This window comes from Vidua macroura, chromosome 19 (genome assembly GCF_024509145.1).
Source record: "Vidua macroura isolate BioBank_ID:100142 chromosome 19, ASM2450914v1, whole genome shotgun sequence".
In the NCBI taxonomy this organism is placed as follows: Eukaryota; Metazoa; Chordata; class Aves; order Passeriformes; family Viduidae; genus Vidua; species Vidua macroura.
In genome coordinates, this window is record NC_071589.1 from 3,121,221 (window position 1) to 3,140,173 (window position 18,953).

An 18,953-nucleotide genomic window follows, 5' to 3' on the forward strand; every position below is an offset into this window, starting at 1 on the left:
CATTGTGACAAGTTTAGTAATTAAATAGTAAAGGACAGAACTTCAGTTCCTGAAGTAAGGAACAAAAAAAGATATGCTGGTCTTTAATTTAATCCTTCATAGAGAGAAGCTTCTCTCACATTATCAAAAGGCAAAAATATCATTGTGAGTTTGAAAAAAGGCAATGCAGTAGCATAAGAAGCCAAATTAGCTGAAATGCCAATAGCAGTTGGCATTCAGTACCTCAGTGTGAGGTATTGAGCTGTACATCAGCACGTGACAGAACAAAGTGAAGGAGCTGCTTTCCAGTCCAAGATTAAAGCTTCAATCTTAGGGTCAGATGCTGCTAAATCCCTAATTTCCAAACATGAAATTACAGAGTCATGTGTCACCATTGCCACTCTTCACACTATGGGCCTCACTCACTTCTGAAAGCAGAAAGCTTCAGTTATTATCCACAATTAAAAAAAAAAAAATATTATGTATCTCTTCACTTGGTAATTTGAATTTCTTTAAAGTGAATGAAGAAAAACTTGAATTCTTCCACAGAATTCAAGGATTTATTCTCCCTCATCTCCATACAAATATTATTTATAAAAGCCAGCTCCAGTGGTGATCTGATCTGCCTTCTTCAAATTAAATAAAAATCTGTGTCATGAGGTTATCCAGATTCCCTGACAGAAGTATACAATTTTGGTTTTGTGAGAAATGAAGTACAGATTTACCTTTGGAGGATTTCCCTTTCATGACTCCCCAGCTGTAAGCTGGAAGGTTTTTAACTGCTTCACCTTTATCATGCAAGGGCAAAAGTAATGAAAAAAGAGAAACCAACTGAAGGCTCACTGCACAAACTTTCTCACATGCAGCACATGCATATAATGAACATTAACTCCTTCCATGGAGACAGAGTAATAAACTGCATTGAATGCCACATTTTACAGCACATCTTCAAACTAGGAAAGATTTAGCACCCTGCCTAACTAGTATGAAACACCAGCTTTGAAATATTTTTTAAATTTAGTGTTCAACTTCTCTGTTCAACACAGGAGCACCAGATGGGATCCAAAGAACCATCTAGAACAGGCCACTGCTGTAAAAGCACCCAAGGGTGGATGTCAACTGCTACATTGTGCTTTTGTCATTCCCACTGTGTATGGCATTGACCAAAATTAGATTAATATCTCTCTAATTCAATGTATGTTGATAACTATAGAACACACAAAGAAACAATTCCTCTGCCCTGTTCTTTTTCTTTCCATCCTGCTATTTCAAAAACCCATTTAAAACATAAACAATTCAAGTATAAATTACATGAAACTGGCCTTTGAAATTTAACCATAAACAAACAGCAGAAGCTACTGGCTTTAAAGTGCAAGTTAGTCATCAATTATTTAATATACTCTGCTTAAATAATGACACTGACACAATATGGAGACATGCAGAATTGTTTTATACAAGTGTACAAAGAAACACGGGAGAGAAGAAGAAAGAAGAAAACCTCAAGAAATTAATTCCATTTTGGAAAGAAATATTTATTAAGTATAAAAAAAGGCACACCCAAGCCAATGCTTTAGACTTAAATATCCCCATGGGCAAATGTTTTACTGTAGAACTCAGTACTTCAGTCACCACCCAGCACACACACAGGAGCAAATCCCAGTCTGTTGCCACACATTTGGTGCCTAATAATATAAATTGTTATTTCATGAACTTACAGTCAGCAAGTCCAACTCACCATCTGAGATTCTGGATGGGAGCAGCAATCCTCTCCTGCCCAGCTCAGCCAGGGCCAGGCACCCCCCGTGCCACGCGTTGTCTGTTTCCTGGAAACTGATGTCAGAACAAAAGATTTTGTTAAAACTGGCCCTCCCTCTCAGGATTTCATTTTTTATGGTGAATTCCTAACATTTCAAAAGAGCCCTAATCCAACCCAGCATGTTCTTATTGTGTTGTTGATACCAGTGGACTTGTAAAACAGAAGAATGACAAGTTGAACATGTTTTCCTTCCCATTAATGCAACATAAACAGTGCTATAAATTATGATTAAATAAGCAAAAAACTTATTTATAACTATAAATGTAACTCAATACAGAAGATTCAATACCAGAAACTCATAGAAAAAAGGAAAACAACTTCCTAGTACATGGGCAAAAGATTTACAGAACATACCCAAAATAACTAATGGGTTTAGTGCCAAATGCAGCCCTTAACTTGCAAAAGAGGTGCAAATGGCAATTCCCAGCAAACCCATTACAAGAGTTTATGAAGTAAGGAAATAGTGGTTTTTATCCACCTTTAGAAAACATAAACCAGAGAAACTTGCAGTGAACTCAGCAAAAAAAAACCCAAATGGCAAACAATTTTTAGTGGGCTGGCAGATAATGGAGTGAGAAGAGGAAAGCTGGCATGCTGCAGGATTAAAACTGAACAGAGTTCATTTTCTATTACACTGGGAGCAGGAATCGGAGAAGAAAACGCTGGAGAGCCAGGCTAGGTCATATCCAAACTTCATCTCTCCCAACACCACCTCTGAGAGCAGGTGCTCAGCCAAAAACAAGCAGGATCCCCATCCCCTTCTTGCCCCCCTGGCTTTGGCAATTGGCAGCACAGAGACAGCTCAACCAGAGGCTGGAGCCGGATTCATTATTTAATAACCTCTGAAGGGACTCTCTGCCATTAATTTGTATAATCCCTTTTTGAACTCCCTTTACACTTTTGGCTCCCATAACATCCCGTGGCAATGACTTCCACTGGTTAATTATAATTGTGTGGAAATGCACTTCCTGCTGCTTCCCTGCTCTGGCACCAAGGAGAGAGTGAATCGTAACCAGCCGCTCGCTCTCCCTCCTGCTGGCCTATTTACAGTGGAGATACAGCAAATCACCCCCCTCCACTTCTCCTTCCCACCTGTAAAAAGCTCCATCAGTTAAACCACTTCTCAGTGATTTCGTTTTCTCTCTTCCTTTCCTAATCATTTCCAACATTACATCTGTCTTGTTTGCCCTGGCAGCTGCTGAGCGCTCCCCTGATGCATCTGACAGATCAGTGGCTTCCAGGGGTTTGACAGTGAGCAGCATTTTGCCCCAAGTACATCAGTGTGCATGCATTAGACATTATATTTTACATGACATTTACTGTCATAGTACTTCACCTGGGCTTCTGTAACACTTTCCTTCCTGTCACTTTTAGCTCTCACTACATTAAATCAACTTGGAATATCAGCTGGTTTCCTCAGCCCCTCATTCCCCTTCTTTCCAGGTTTCTTTATGTGTATGTTAAACAACACAAGGCTCATACCCCAGTGGAACTGTGCTGACAATCTCACTACACTGTGAAAAATCATCACTTATTTCTTCCCTGGCTCTTGCCTTTGATATGTCTACATAGAACAAATCCTTTCTTCTTATCCCAAGAGGTGTAACAGAGTGCCTCTGATGAACAACTGATTTATTCCTATTTTGGTCACTAGATATTTAGTGCAAAGAATCCAACAGAGGTTCTCTCTGTCCTTGCCTACATTTGTTCCCAGGTGTTTCTGAAGAAAGCAGGTCACTCAATTACTAGTTGAATTACTCATCCCTATGACTGGAAAAACAAGGAAAGAAAACACAGTGAATACAGGTCTTTGAAGCTCCAGGGATAATTGAGATCAGCAGCACCTCTTAAATTAATCACAGTAACACAGTGAGGGATCATCTAAGTGGATACTTTCCTTGCAGGTCTTTCAGACTTTATACCTTCTTTTTTTCTAATGTGTTATCCTTTGAGCTGGCATCCTTTATTTGTGCTCACAACCAAAGTGAAAATACTTTTTAAAACTGGGGACATCTGAGTGACAAACTGCTCATGACCAGCATTTCTTGCCAATAAAGAAACTCTCTTTGTTACTGGCTTGCCCTAAACCACTGGTTTAGATTTCAGGTACTCCATGCAGCTGTGATGAGCAATTTGGTATTAAACAAAAGCCCATGATACTTGTTTAATTTTTTGTTTAATGACTTTACATGCTCTACAGGAACACAAAGCCATGACATCCAACACCAAAGTGCACCAAAAGAACATCCCACAGCTCTGTGTGCCCCAGCCAGAGTTTCCACTGGCCCCAATTCCTCTCTGACACAGCCAACAGCAGATCCCTTAGCCAGAGCCTAAGAACCAGCACATCCACTCTCCAAAACACTTCTAAACTCTGGCAGATCATGGAGAAGCTTGCAGACAAGAAGCACACTTTTTGTTCAGGTAAATATTCTCACTATCCACAAGGACCCATGGCAAGAAGTTTTTACAGTTTAACTGTGTGAGTAACACCACTCTGTCTTTATTCTAAATCTGCCCCCTGATGCTTGAGTTTGCTTTCAGTAACACAAAACCTAGAGGGCAACCACATCCACACCATTTCCAAGTGCATAAATCTCTATTGTACCCTATTTATTCCTCACTCTCCCTACATGTTTCAGCCTCCCCTCATACAGAGATTTTTTCTCACCTCTGGTGAACCTCAGAACATCATTTCCAGTTCTACTGGGTTTCTAAGGATGGACAGTAAACTCAAGGCATGAGCCTGAGCTCACTAGGAATCTCTAAAGTAGCAACTTAATGAGTATTTATTTAATTTTTCCTAAGATTAACTTCAGTCCCTGCACATTACCTTAGGATGGGGTCACAAGGATGGATCAGAAATAATCTCTTTATTGAATACCCTTAGCCCATCTGTGCCTTCAAAGATTTTGAAATCTGAGAGAAGGACAGCAAGAAAATTTACAGATTTTTAGACCTTTCTTCCTAACTGCTGTCCCCCTGTTCCACAAGCAGACATGTTTTAGACATGTGTAAAGTGTGAAATAAGATTTTTACCTAAAACAGTCCAACAGAGACCCAATCACATCATCTGCTAATTCTTTTGGAAGTCTTCCAGTTATTCTACCAATTCTACAGAAGAATAAAAAGAAAGAAGCACACAATGGATCATTAGTACTACAGTTAATTGGTAAATTATAAGAAAAAAATTAGCTACTGGAATCCTCCTGACAAGATGCCACTTTAAAAAAACTACACAGCAGTGAACCTCCCACAGAAATACATTTTAAAAGAGAAAGAGAAAAAAAGCATTTTGAAGAAATGCTTCTTTGCACCCTTCAAATCTTGCCCTACCCAGAACATCTATTTCCAAACCCACCTGAAATTCCCTAAAAACTGACCTGAGTTTTCATCAGCAAAAGAGACAAATGTGTCTGTGCACCCAACCCACCACAGGCTGTGCTGAAGCCATTTGCAGTAACAGCAAATATTGGCAATACACCCAAATTATTAACCATGGATTACACTACATTTCTATATTGTTTACAGCTTAGCAGTAAAAATGGAAGATAAATAAATAAATAATATAGGAATATACTGTTTACATGTTATATATTGTTTATATGCATTGTTTGCAGACACCATAACAAACCTACCCTTTGGCTGCAGACCACCTGACGATGGTGTCCTTGTCTTTCAGGCCAACCAACAATTGTTCTGCAAATAATTTTATTAAAAAAAAAAAACCAACAGATTATTCTTATTTAACAACAGAAAAATTTCTAAATATTTTCAAACTTCATTTGCTCCTTTGTATAAAAATCTTTGTATCTAGATTTATTCTATTTGTCACACAAGTACGACTTGAAATTAAAAACCAAGGAACATGTCAAAATTGTTTATAGAAAGACATTGAAATTTTAAGTGCTGTAAAAGATTCAAAATGGAGGTCCTGATGCTTTTAGCAGAGGTTCATTAGATTATTCAGTTATGAAAGTCTTCTGATGGAATTTTTGCCTATTTATTTACAGAATATCCACCAGCCAGCTGGCAGAGGACATGCTGTACAACTGCATATTAAGAAACAAATGCTGTTCCTTTGATACTACCACAGTCTAAAAATTAAACCATAATTCTTCAGCTTTCATGTGACATATTTTTTTGTTGTGTATTTCATTATAAATTTTAATTCACCCTTCCATTTGTGAAAGGCTCAGGGCATCTCTTTTGTAGAACTGGATAAAATTGGTAAAACATAGAAAACGTATCTTTATACCTCCATGGCCAACTCCCCAACAAATGCTCCAGTACTGAGTTTCTGACTGAGATGCTGAAATCCAAACCATTTGCAAAAATACCATCTATTTTAATCAGCTGCACAGACTGAAGTTTTAGAGTCTTTCCACAGATACCCACATCACTTTTTTAGCCCCAAGCAGATCGTTTTCCAATGTTTAATTTGCAGCATGTAAGAAATGGGTTTGTAGAGAATTTTTGAAGTTTAACAGAAGGTTTATGTAGTATGTATTTGTATATAAATTTTGTATTTGTATATAATTTTAAATTTAAAAGACAAGGGCATAATCTGACAGCAGCACTGCAACGATTTCTCTGCAGCTTTAACACACCTACAACATTTTCAATCTCTCCTGGAATGTCATATTCCTCATCATCATCATCAGCTTCAGCAGCAGCAGCAGCAACTTCCCTCTTTTGGTTCTGCACAGCAGCACCCTGAGCCTGCAGGTTGGCAGCCAGAGACCGAGAGCCACGCTGGTACCTGCAGAGCAAACACACACCTCAGTGATTTCTGGTTTAACTTCCAGCTGCAGCAGGGACACACTGCCACAAAGTCTGTCTGTCCTACACCTCCCAGGACACAGCTCTCCAGTTATTTAGTGGCTGCTTTAAAGGAAAGGGAGAAATATCCCATTCTTGCTCCTGACCCAGTTGTCTGTTTTCCAAGGTGAGAAGAGCCAGACTATTCAAATAGTTTCTTTTCATTATCCCTCCTTTCCTGTTTCACTATAACCTATTTTCCACTGCTAACAACAAAGTGAGACAAAATTCCCATGCCCCAAAAGTCTCTCCAAAAACTAAAAAAAAAAAAAAAATTAATAGAATCAGCTTATTAAAAATTGCTTTTTAAATCTCAAAGCCAGCTTAGTACTTTCTGACCAAGCTGTACTCGAATATTTAGCCCGTGGTGTAGATGCATTCTTACAAAAGATAGACTTTACATGCTAAACTGACTTTTGCTATGGGGCAAGGTACATTCTCCACCTAAAAAGAATTTTCTATGCCTAAGGATGTTCTCAAAAGCCAGTAAAATAAATACAATAAAAATAGTCACCAAGGGAGCCTGCAATTTTAAAATATCAGTGCGAGAAATCTAAAAAAGAGTTTGCCCTCTGGCAGTAGGTAAAACCAGACACCAAAACCTGACTAATATGCAAAACCAGAGCAGGATTGCAAACCACTTTTCCCCTGTGAACTTTCTATTGAATCAGGGTAGGACCAGGTAATGGAAAAAGTTATGTTCACTCTTACAAAATTGTACTAAATCAGCTGCAGGAACAAAGGTCTCCATCTTCCCATATTTAGTGAGTTATGCATTATAATGGAACAGGCTTCTGCTTGTGCAATGTGCAAAGTCAGATTTGGCTTGTCCCAGCACTCATTTATGTACCAAAATTGAAAAAAATACAGGAAACTAAATACAGTGGAAGAATCCTCCTTTTTCCAAATAATGCAAATAAAGAATAATGTTCATTCCCACAGGGATTTCTTTGTCTTTAAGGGAAGGTTAAGAGGAGCAGAAGGAAAATGTATGGATTTATGTATTTGTAGTGGGTTTTGTGCTTTTGGATTTCCCTTTTTTTTTTAACTTTTCAGCTTTAAACTGACCTCCACTTTGCTACCTTTGGTTTCACAAATGTCAGCCCAAGTCGCTGGACCAGTTTCATGCCCAGCTTGCGCAGAACCATCTGGTTGCTTTCTGACAGCTTGCAGTTATCAAGACACTCCAGAACAGTAGCAGCTGTAAAAAAAAAACAAACACACCAGAAAAAGTACTTTTAGAAACACCTTGGTATGAACATGTGAAAGTTTTGCCTGCTTTTTAGGAGATTTCTATTTTTAAAGGCACTACTGAAATACAAATGCCCCGTTACCTACTTTGTGGTAGATGACACTGGTCAAATAGCTGCAACATCCTTCACTGCCCAAACAGGAGAGGTGGCTTTAAGGATTAGTTTTGATTATGAAAATTATAATCTACATTCCCTGAGTGTTTATGCCCCTGATTCTCACTGGAAGCAACACATCTAAGTGTCTTTCAGGGTCTAAGAATTTTCAGTGATCTAACAGAAGCAGAAGCTAGAAAATGTAATTCTGTCACACAGAAAAATTTTTGCACACTGAGGAAGCTTTCCCTTTCCTCATTTAGCATTCTCAGGCAGTACCAAGTCCTGACACAGAAATTTTTATGATGATGGATGTCCAGAAACATTTAGACATGAGAAACACTGTGGATGTGTAAACAATCAGCCACAAAACCTCTCATTTGGGCACATCAAAGGTAACAAAGTTATTTGTCCAGCAAGTAAAAAAAAACACAGAGAAAGGAGAATCTTAGGTTAATGAGGATAAAGTTCCAGGATTTAAAATTTTCACAAGGAAGCCATGGCTGTTACAAATAAAAAAAAAGCCCTTTTGCAGTTTCATTAGGCTGAAAATAATTCTTCAGAAGTTGACCATTAGCTAATAGAGACTAATGAGTCAGGCTCTGAAAGAGCCACTGGGCTTCCAACTGCACTGCTCAGGTGGAGCCACAGCAGCCAAATCCTCTGCAGCCTCCCTCCCCAGCCTCATATCAGGGGTTTCAAATACAAAGAGATCAAAGAAAATGCAATTATTTCAAAGTCTGAGACACTGTAAGACATGACTTACAAATGTGCTCAAGTCTTTAAAAAGAGTGGTGATGCATCTTGATGTACTGAAATGACGAATGAAACAATCCATGCAGACAACAAGCCAGTGATAATTATTATTACTTCAATACCTTCCAGCAACCTGGACTTTTTGCAGTTATAAAAGCCCAAGAGACTGATAGTTTAGGAGGAAGAGGCTGCAGAAACATCATCATTCACAGACAGAAAATAAATTAAGAATATATAAATAAAGGCCTCTTCCAAGTCCTGCCAGCTCTTGAATCACTAAAATATCTACAGACCCATGTAAATTACTCCAGGGCTAGTGTTTGTTTTTAATTCAACTTCTATGTCACAAGTGACTTCAAACAGGATCTTGCTTTGACATTTGCCTATTTTTTTTTCTGTTTCATCCTCAGATCTGTTATAATTAAAAATCTTAGATATTTTTTGTCTCGCTCATTTTCTTATCCTGAACAGTTCCCATCTGAATATCTGCTTCCCAGCTGTGAGCATTCTAGATTTTCTAGGGTAAATTCACTCATTGACATGTCCCTGATTTTTCTATTATTACCAGACTCATAACTACTCACTATTCTTTCTATGCCATGAGCCAAAGCTTCTGATTTTACCAGCAGGGTTAATGCTGTGAGCTCAATATGCTCCTTCCATACTGTGTTGTACTGTGGTATTTTCTAAATTCTGTCGTTTTCTGTTGCACTGTAATTTTCCCAGCCTGTTTATTTTTCTGCTTCTCTGGCAGCCTCCCAAGTGACTTCTGCTATTCCTGTGCAATGGCATTCCCAGTATTTGCACCTGTGTCATTCCATGCTGTTTGTCTTCACTATCTTATCTCCATCATTACCCATCTCTCAGGCATTTTCTAAGGAAGTGTCTGAATCTCATCCTTAGGAACTGGGAGAATGACACTTTCCAGCACCAGAACTAAAAAGCTTCTTTTCAGGGCCAAAATAATTTCATGAGTGAAATCATAAACACTCTAAAGTGAGTCTACATCCCTGCTTGGCTCCTGTGAATGGCACAAACCCCATTTCTGGTATTTGGATAAGCTCCACAAAACTGACCAGACCTTTTGCAGTGTTTTGGAACTAACCACCATTTTTCTCTGCCTCCCCTTATTGCTATCAATAAGGCCCAAGATCACACTGCAGTCAGTTCTGATCATATTTTAAGATTCACCCCAAGACAAACATAATTCCAAAATGCAGCTACACTGTTCAGAAACCTCCATACTCTCTTTTCCTTTTTTTGGCTTCCTGTCTGTCCCTAATTGCACCCAGTATAATCTCTTTTCACTAAAAAACTTCTCTTATTCCGGAATTATTCCAATATAATTCCAGCTGTGTCCAGTACATAGTTGGTTCTTAAAACCTGTGTTTTCTGAAATCCTGTGTTTGTATTAAAACTTTAAGAGTCCCTGCAAAACTTCCAGCAGTAATAAGTACAAAACCAGTTTATGCTCACCTGAATTTCAAACAAATATTTTCCACATCTAACAGTTTTTATGTTCTGTGTTCAGCTCCTGTATTACAGCAATGGCCAGTGTGATCACCTGCCAAATCCTCTGATGTGCTGTTCCAACACAACATTCCCTGGTGGCATCTGCTCCTCCCTCACAGTCATTTCTGCTTTTGCTGCCCTCATTTTCCCTGCTTCATCACTGTGGATTTTACTCCTTACAGTGCCACTTGTCACCAGGTTAATCTTCCTTTCCCTTTTCTACTGCAATGGCTTGAAAAACTGAACCCAGGCTACTACAAACTTACCATATGGTAAACAGTCTTCTCTCTTGCCATGTTTAAACAGCTGTGCCTACAATTAAAATAGGGAACACAGATATGAGAATGCAGAGATTCTGTAACACAATATATCAAGCATTTAGTTCTAAACTATTTTTAATGTTCTCACAATAATGTGTAGTGTTCGCTGATTTAAACAGCGTAAAAGGAAGAGTCTCAGGGTGCAGTTCTTCTTGGCAACTGCTCAGGGCACTGAGGTGGCAAAAGAACACTCAAGAGAAAATTAAAAAAAAAAAAAAAAAGAATAAAAAATGAGAAAAGAAAAAGGCCACCAGTTCTGGGCTAGCTCAGGTCCCTGACCCATCAGGCTCAGTGCTGGGTCACAGGAGCTCAGTGTGGTGCAACCACTGCTTGTGAGAGACTAAACCACCTACAGACAGCTGCAAATACACCTCCAGCAGGCCAGCTGCAATTCCTGTGCCCAGGGAACTTTATCTGCAGCTAAATATCCCAGTGAGATTAAACCCCAGCACTGCAGCCAGACAAGGGACTATTAACACCTGACAGAACACGCTACTCATTAAAAGCTTCCTCAGCTCCCCATGTATCAAAACCCTGGCCAGGCACTTGTTTGTCCTTGCTCTGGCACTCACCAGAAGCAAAATCTTCCTCAATAAATATGCCTGGAAGTTAAACAAGAACAGGCTTCCCCTAAAAAGAGGTACTTTCTCACACATACCAAACACACACACGCCTCCGGCGCTGCAGGCGTGGCTGCGAGCAACAGAGGCAAGAAAAACACCTTGGGGCTGTGTCCCCAGCCCCTTTTGGTTTGTTACTAAATTGCATTTCAGGATCAGAAATCAGCACTACTACAAGCTATATATGGGAATTTGATATTATATATCAAAATACTTGAGATGTTAATGAAGGCAAGTGTGAGAGCTTCCTTAAAAATGACTTTTATAAAGCAGCAATGCAATAGAATGACTTCAGGCCCAGACAACAAAAATAAATATCACTTTAAATGTATAAATTGGCAAAGCTTTTAGCAATATATGAAGTGTTAAAAACAATACAAAAATTTCTCACTGACATACAAGAAAACTCTGCTTGTACTAAAAAGCCTAAAAAATATGAGAGAGGACCTGCAGATCTTTGGTACAACAAATCTAGAGCTCCTCTAAAACTTTTCCTTGTTGAAACATGCAGAAACTCATTTCATCACTTGGTTCTGTGTTCTGCTTTAAAACCCTGTCACTGGCTTCTCCACACACTTTGCTGTGGATGCTGGAGACACAGCAGCATCCCTGCATCCTCAAAATTCCTTCTCTGCATCCTCAAAATTCCTTCTCTGCATCCTCAAAATTCCTTCTCTGCATCCTCAAAATTCCTTCCCTGCATCCTCACAGTTCCTTCCCTGCATCCTCACAGTTCCTTCTCCTTCCTGCCTAAATTAAAAGCAAACATTGTTTTTAAGGCACAGACAGGCTGCCTCCAAATTATTATTATTATTATTATAATATTCAAGCATATTCAAACAAAGCACACTATAAATCCTCAAGCAGTGATAGTGTAGAGAAACAGCTTTTGAACAGATCCTTGGGAATGCTCCTGGACAAACACCTTTGGGTGTGTGCTCTCAGCACACTGCTGGGGAGGTGGAACAGAATCCTCAAACCAGCCCATTTTCAGTCTGCAGTTCCCAAATTCTGGCACCTTTCTCCAAGCTTCTCCACATGTTTTCACACCCTTGAGTCCAAGTCTGAATTAAGTCCTGACTCCTCAGGAAGAACACAACAAAGAAGGTACCACCTCTGAGAGAGATGGAAGGAATCAACCAACAGACAAGCAGGAAATAAGAAAAATTCAAATATTGTACATTATTTTTTTAATGCTTTTCCTCACACATCTATGAATCAGTTTAAAACAGCAACCTTGGCAGATTCCATTTCATAATCATTTCTATTATTTTCTGAACAAAAAAGTGAAACACACACTGTCTCCCTACAGCAGTTTCACTAAAAGTAAATAACAACTATTTTCAACACAGAACATCTACTCCTACTATGGGGACTTATACATTTTGTAATAAAAATCATTGTGGCAACAGCTATAAATGAATGGAGATGTGCATTAAGATGTTTTATTTTATCAATACGAGTTTTAAGAAGTAAAAATTGCCCAAAGGACAGAATAGCTAATTAATCAATAATTATTAATTTGAATTAAGAACTAAACTTTTTTTAAAGGGCCATAATATTTAAATGACTTTTGATCAATAAAATCTGCTCCCAATGCTTTAGGAATAAACAGAGCTGAAAATGCCAAATGTCTGAATAGGAAGAAAGTTCTTTCTGCACCCACTGAGGTGCACTGGGGGTCAGACACAACTGGAGCAGGTCCCTGGAGTTTCTACCACTGATACATCAGGTATTTCTCTGTGTCAGAGAAGTTTAACAGCTGTTTCAAAAATAAATTTTACACAAGTAAATAGGTAGCAGCCCAACTGTGGAGAACTACTCTTCAGATATTCAACACAGCAGGAAACCCAGTATCTGGGTTATTTTTCTGAGTGTAGAAAAGACAAGAAGAGAATTGTTCATTATTTATTTATGAATCAAAGCATGCAAAAGCATCCCCAAGTCCAAACCTCTAAAACTTTTGAGTGTAATAGATGTATTTTTCTCAAAGGAAATAAAAGAGCACTTTAACCAATGCTGGCTTTTGGGAAAGCAGAAAAAATATTTTCTTCCAGCACATGCTACAGTCAGGCAAGTACAGCAAAGTTACTCCTTCAGAAAAATACTGTAAACCTGGAGCTTACAGGGGTCATACTAAAAAAGAAATGGTCACGATGCATAAATGAAAATCAGGAGGGGGAAAAAAAAAAGCAGCAAAAAGAGCAAATCAGCATTGCAGTACCCAGGCTTAAACTTCCTGCCTTGAAGGAAGAAAAATATCCAAGGTACACCATTTCCAAAAATCTGATACAAACAAAGCAATTAATAAGCTTGGTTTGCCACCTGCACAGGCATTTTGGTGTCAGCAGTGCTGAGCACGAGGAGCCTGCCTGTCGGAGCATCCCGCAGTCGCAGCCACGCCACGGGCTCCTGCCCAACGAGGACACAGAGCACACACCAACCTACCCAACCTGCTCAACTGTTGAGAAGTATGTGACTCCCTCTCTTATAAATAATTAAGCCACCTACAAATTAGAGAAAATCAGCGGTGTGCAAGCGATGACGACTGTCAAGTCTGGTTCTGCTTTAGAAACAGCGCAGGGCAAGGCAAACAAAGCCCAGTTTCTTAATAATCCCAGCAGAGACACCACACCTGCCAATTGTCTGCATAACCCACTTTGGGCCCGACCTGCAGGAGATCTATCAGTCGGGATCATCTCCAGGACTTGTTCCCCAAGCTACACAAATCACCATGAGGGGTGGCCTGGCTGGTGGGGAGCGAGTGGATCTTCCTGCCGAGCAGGAGACACAAGTCTGCATCTACCCTCTGGTTGTAACCAAGAGGAGGACTGGGAGGATAATTCCAGCCTCGCTGGGAAGAGCAGGAAATGATCCCTTGCACTGCTCTGGAGCACCCCCTGGTAGCCACACAACACCCCGGGAATGCCACCAGCCATCCCTGCCTCCAGGCCAGGAGCAGGGAGGGAGAACATGCTGGCAGAACTGAAGTTCACTTGGAAGGAGGGAATATTTAATGCATTCTACTTGCAGCTGATGGTAAAATGGGTTAGTTAAAGGCCTTGCTCTTACTGTGCCTCCACACAAGCAGCATTCCTGCTGTGGGCTGCACGTGTTTGGGTGTTGAGCATCAACATGACACCAACACTGACAGACACCAACACAGTGATGGCAGCTTTCATGTGATACCAGTTATTTATCAGCTGAACATCTGACATGTTTATACTAACACATGGAGAGCTGTCAGAGTACCTCCTTTTCCATCTTGATTTAAAATCCACAGATTTTAGAAGGGAAAAAAAAAAAATAGCAGCTTGAGATAGTATTATACTCGAACAAGAACCAGTTTTATGATAACAGAACTTTTGAACCTTGAATGAACCACAAAAGTTCTGGTGCAGAAAAACCCAGCAGTATCAGACAAGGGCACATTAGAAGAAATACTCCGTGACAGGAGAGAAATGGCGTGAGCAGAAAGGAGTCAGTGCCCTTGGTACCTGCAGACATAAGAACATCTGTACCTCTCACCAACACTGCTTTTTCTATCACCAAACCACTAAGCAACAACCCCTTTTTTTAAAAAAAATAACGCCAATAGACAATCTTAATACAGCCAATTCTTTGAGAATGCCAAAAATACAGAGACTTGGGAAACATTCTATTTGGAAATATTCTATTTTTGTGCCTCTGGGTCTGAAAGAATAGAGTTAGAGAGTTCTTTCTTCCCTGGAGCCAAATTTACATAAGCATGTAGCTATTGCTAAATAACCTTTGCATTAGAGACAGCTCAGGGAAATGCCTCGTTCTTAAGACTCTCGAGTTTCATCAGATCACTGTGTAGGGCGTTTTATTTTTTTTAATTATTACTCACACTTGTATACTGAATCACTTATAAAACAAATAAGGTTTAATAAGTTTCAATGCCCAAGGCTACCTCAACGTGATGACATCTCTGTCACGCAAGAACTGGGAGTGCTGCGCCCTGCAGCGATAACTAAAAAGCTGTCTGATATAATGGCAGGTTTAAAAGCAAACCTCCAGACCAAGAGAATTTAAAATGCAGATTCTTGAAACAGGCTAGAAGTTTCCTTCAAGTAAACAAATGTTATAAAAAAGTAGCAATTGCTTAATAATCCAACATTTTCAGTCCTTCAAACGCCAAAGAACAGGAGCACGGAAGCGAATTAAACGCCGTAGCGCAACAGAGGTTTCAACAAAGGAGGGCAGCATGAAACACTGAATTGGAAATAGTGGCAGCAGAGGTGCCTGCTGGTGCCCCCCGTTGGGAAATGGTGAATTACTGAGGACAGGTGGAGGGGAGCAGAGAGCCAAAGGCCCCAGTGCAATTACAATATGCAACGCGGGGTGCGTGTTCCGACAGGAGCCGCGGAACAGCCGGACTCGTTCTGCACAGAACGCTGAGTGAGATGAAACAGCAGCACACACCTGATCAGCCAGGCTCACGGCCACGAAGAGGCAGATCAAAGTCAGCCACGGCCAACTACTCACTGCGTCCCTGACTTGCAGTTTCAGTTCATTGAAATGCAGGAGTTTCGTCTCTTTTCTGAGCGATTTTTCCATGCTGCTCAGTAAATGCAGACTGCAAGTGGCACAAAATCCTAACCCAACCAAAACCCACCCTGTTCAGGGCAGCCCCACTCTGCTCTGATGTGGAGAGACATTTTATCCCCACTCTGGTGGGTTACATCATTCCCAAAACCTGCACAATCCCAAAACCCACCTTGCTGTACTGACCTCAAACTGAAAAATGGTCTTTTTTGTTCTGCTTGTTCAGAGACACGGCCAAGCAGCTGCAGCTTGACTCTTAAAGTAACAAAGTGCTGGAGGAGTCCAAGGGCAAAGAATTCTAAAGCTTGTTGCCACAACTTTTAGTTGCCCCTCACAGAGATGTGCTCTGCTTTACAAATTTAGTGATTACTTGTTCTGTCAAAATATATTGTATTTATTTATAGAATAAATAGAATAAATTATATACTATATTAAGTTACAATCTTGCATGTTAAAGATAAGTGTTTACTTATTTTGAACACTTATTTTCAGCTAGTATTTTTGACAACATAGTGCTGCTACAAGTGTGAGACAAAGTTCTTAATATATATATTAATATATATATTATATATATAATTAATATATTATTATATATAAATATGATATTTATAACATTTAACCCTTGAAAGAAATATTTCCTGCTCTCCTTGAGCACCTACATGCATACACATATCATTCTGAAAACCTTTGATACAATTCATTGTAGTGACTGAAAGGAGAAATTGAAGACTAAATGCAAGAAAAGGCTTTATAAATCTGCTCATATCTACCAACTGGAGTTATGAGCTGTGGAGAGGGGAAAAAAAAAAAAATCCCAGAAAAGCAAAGCAGCAGGCTCTGCTCCCAGGTCTATTGTATCACATTCTGGTTTCGATTCTACTTGTTGAGTATTCACCTGTTTCGCTTAGTGCGCACTAATGAACAGGTGGATGGAGCCAAAGCCAAACTCAAAGGAATTATGACAAAACACTAATGCATTATACATCCTGCAGGTCTCATCATGCCCCGGGAATGGCAAACAGTCAGTCTCCCTTTCCAGATCTGACAATAAAATGATGAAACATCATTCTGTCTTTTGAAACGCTGCAATGCACACAAATAACGCTTCCTCCTGCTTAAGTAGCAGGTCCTCAGTTATTCTAAATATAGATCATTTCTTCTCCCTTCTGATTTGGAAGAGCTCAGGAGGAAAAAGAAACAACTAAGAAAAAAAACACCCACACCCCACACACTTGCTCCAGATCTTTACTTTGATGTTTAGTACCACACTGCACACAAGTCCTCTTAGTGACTGGTTAAGAAGAGTAGCAAATTAATGCAAATTATGAAAACTTGTACAAACACCAGCAAATCCTCAAACCTGTGCAACTGCAAATACTGCACAAGGGCTCGTGATCTGTCTTCACCTGCACTGCCTTGGTAACAAGCAAACCAAGAAGGAACAACAATTCCTGCCCCCACACAAACCCATTCTGCCCAAATACAGTCAGACATCAAAACCAGCACAGACACCAGAAGTGTTACCCCAGGATTTCAAAACAGACCCCATCACTTTTAAGGGTGTAAAACTACAACAGAGCTTTTATCAATAGCCCTTCTTAGGATGTACAAGAGGAGCAGTGCCCTGGAACAGCAGTTCAGATTTTTTCACCATGTGTGTCAATTTTAAAACCCAAACTAAGAATTCAGCTCTTTTGAGTCACACACCATTATCAATTCACAAGGAAAGGGCACTCAACAAAAAATTCATTCAGATTAGCAAACAAACCCAAACTTACTGACATGACTGCTACTTTGAGAGCTATTTATGAATATCTATACTGGCAACTTCACTTTCATTCGGGGATGACAAAAAAAGAAAATACACATGCATGGGAAGTTATATTGTCTAAACTGCTGTGGAGGAAATTCTCTTTTTTTCATTGCCAGGAACCCCTCTGTGCATTTGCTGTCAAGGGCCTCCTGTAGCAGTATAGGATGGCCATAAACCCAACTGTCTATCTTTTAAGGGAAAACCAGTATTTACCAGAGCCTGGAGCATGCCATTCATAATGACAGTGCCCTCCATGGTCTGGGAGGAGGATTTGGATAACATGGAGAGCACCCAGTCCAGGAAATCTGCCATCCTGCTTTGCCTGACATCAGGGCGGACAATAAACCTGTCACAGAAAAAGAAAAGAAAACATTGCAGCCATTGACTTCATGACACACTATGAAAAATGATTTTTCCTCCTATCCAAACTGGTTGTAGCTCCTGGAAACAATTCTTCAATGTGTGTTTCCCCAAATCACTGAGGGTGGGAACACTCCAAACCATCCTATATTTAGTCCATCTGTTTCTGAGCAAGGCTCTGACCTGGAATTTTGTTTTCACTTTAAACCCAGCTAAAAACTTGGGTTCTAGACATTTCTTAGCTTAATTAGAAAGCAACAAAATTTCCAAAGCTTTTAAGAAATTATTTCTATTAGAATTAGTGAAAATCTGACACAAATAGGTGGATTCTTCACCTCTCTCACCAAAAACAGCCATTCTGCAAATCTGAAAATGAGTGGAAATCAGCACTGGGTCCCTTTTGCACTGTCTGTCAGCAGTCAGGCCCAGAACAAGCAATTTGGGGTTTCAGATATTTGAAAAGGTCAAGCACCTGTTATTTAACACATAAGATGGGTTAAGAGATGTATTTTCAGCCCTCTTAGAAAAGGGAAAGGATGCTTTTCATGGCTAAACTATCATAAACCTACTCTCAGCCCTCCCCTGAGCAGCCAAGCTGCAGTCAGGGCATCACTTCAGTGTCCTGGCTCCTACAAACCAGGTCCTGCTGCAGCAGCAATTCAGATTACACTTGTTCTCAACTCACCCAGTGGAAACAAGGCACAGGGGGAAGCTCACCCAGCACAACTCAAGGAATTCAAAGAGGATGTGCCCCAGAGCCAGGACCTGGATCCATCCTACACCTACAGAGAACTGAGGAACAGCCCCAAGAGCTGACTGATGGGGTATTAAATTATATATATATTATATATATATATATATTAAAAATTAAATACAGAGAACACCTCAGCAGTGAGCTGCTGGGATGGATGGGTTTCCCAGCCAGTCCCTCTGGTGCTCAGCAGCAGAACAATGAGGAATTGGGGTGAGCTGCAGGAGGCTTGTTTTGGGTTGGAGGATGAAGCTGCCTTTGGCCCAAGGGCACACGTGAGAGAAGTGACC

The 18,953-nt window shown here is 40.0% G+C and overlaps 1 protein-coding gene across 2 annotated transcripts in view; it reads right to left on the reverse strand.

Moving 5' to 3' along the window:
* TBCD (tubulin folding cofactor D) overlaps positions 1-18,953 on the reverse strand; it is a 119,137-nt gene that overhangs the window by 92,901 nt on the left and 7,283 nt on the right. For both annotated transcript variants that reach the window (XM_053994388.1, XM_053994389.1), the window contains exons 8-14: positions 17,766-17,898; positions 10,497-10,542; positions 7,685-7,817; positions 6,406-6,557; positions 5,434-5,494; positions 4,835-4,909; positions 1,715-1,809 (exon numbers count right to left, since the gene is read on the reverse strand). In XM_053994388.1, the coding sequence (XP_053850363.1) occupies positions 1,715-1,809; positions 4,835-4,909; positions 5,434-5,494; positions 6,406-6,557; positions 7,685-7,817; positions 10,497-10,542; positions 17,766-17,898 (695 nt within the window). The remainder of the gene's footprint in view (positions 1-1,714; positions 1,810-4,834; positions 4,910-5,433; positions 5,495-6,405; positions 6,558-7,684; positions 7,818-10,496; positions 10,543-17,765; positions 17,899-18,953) is intronic.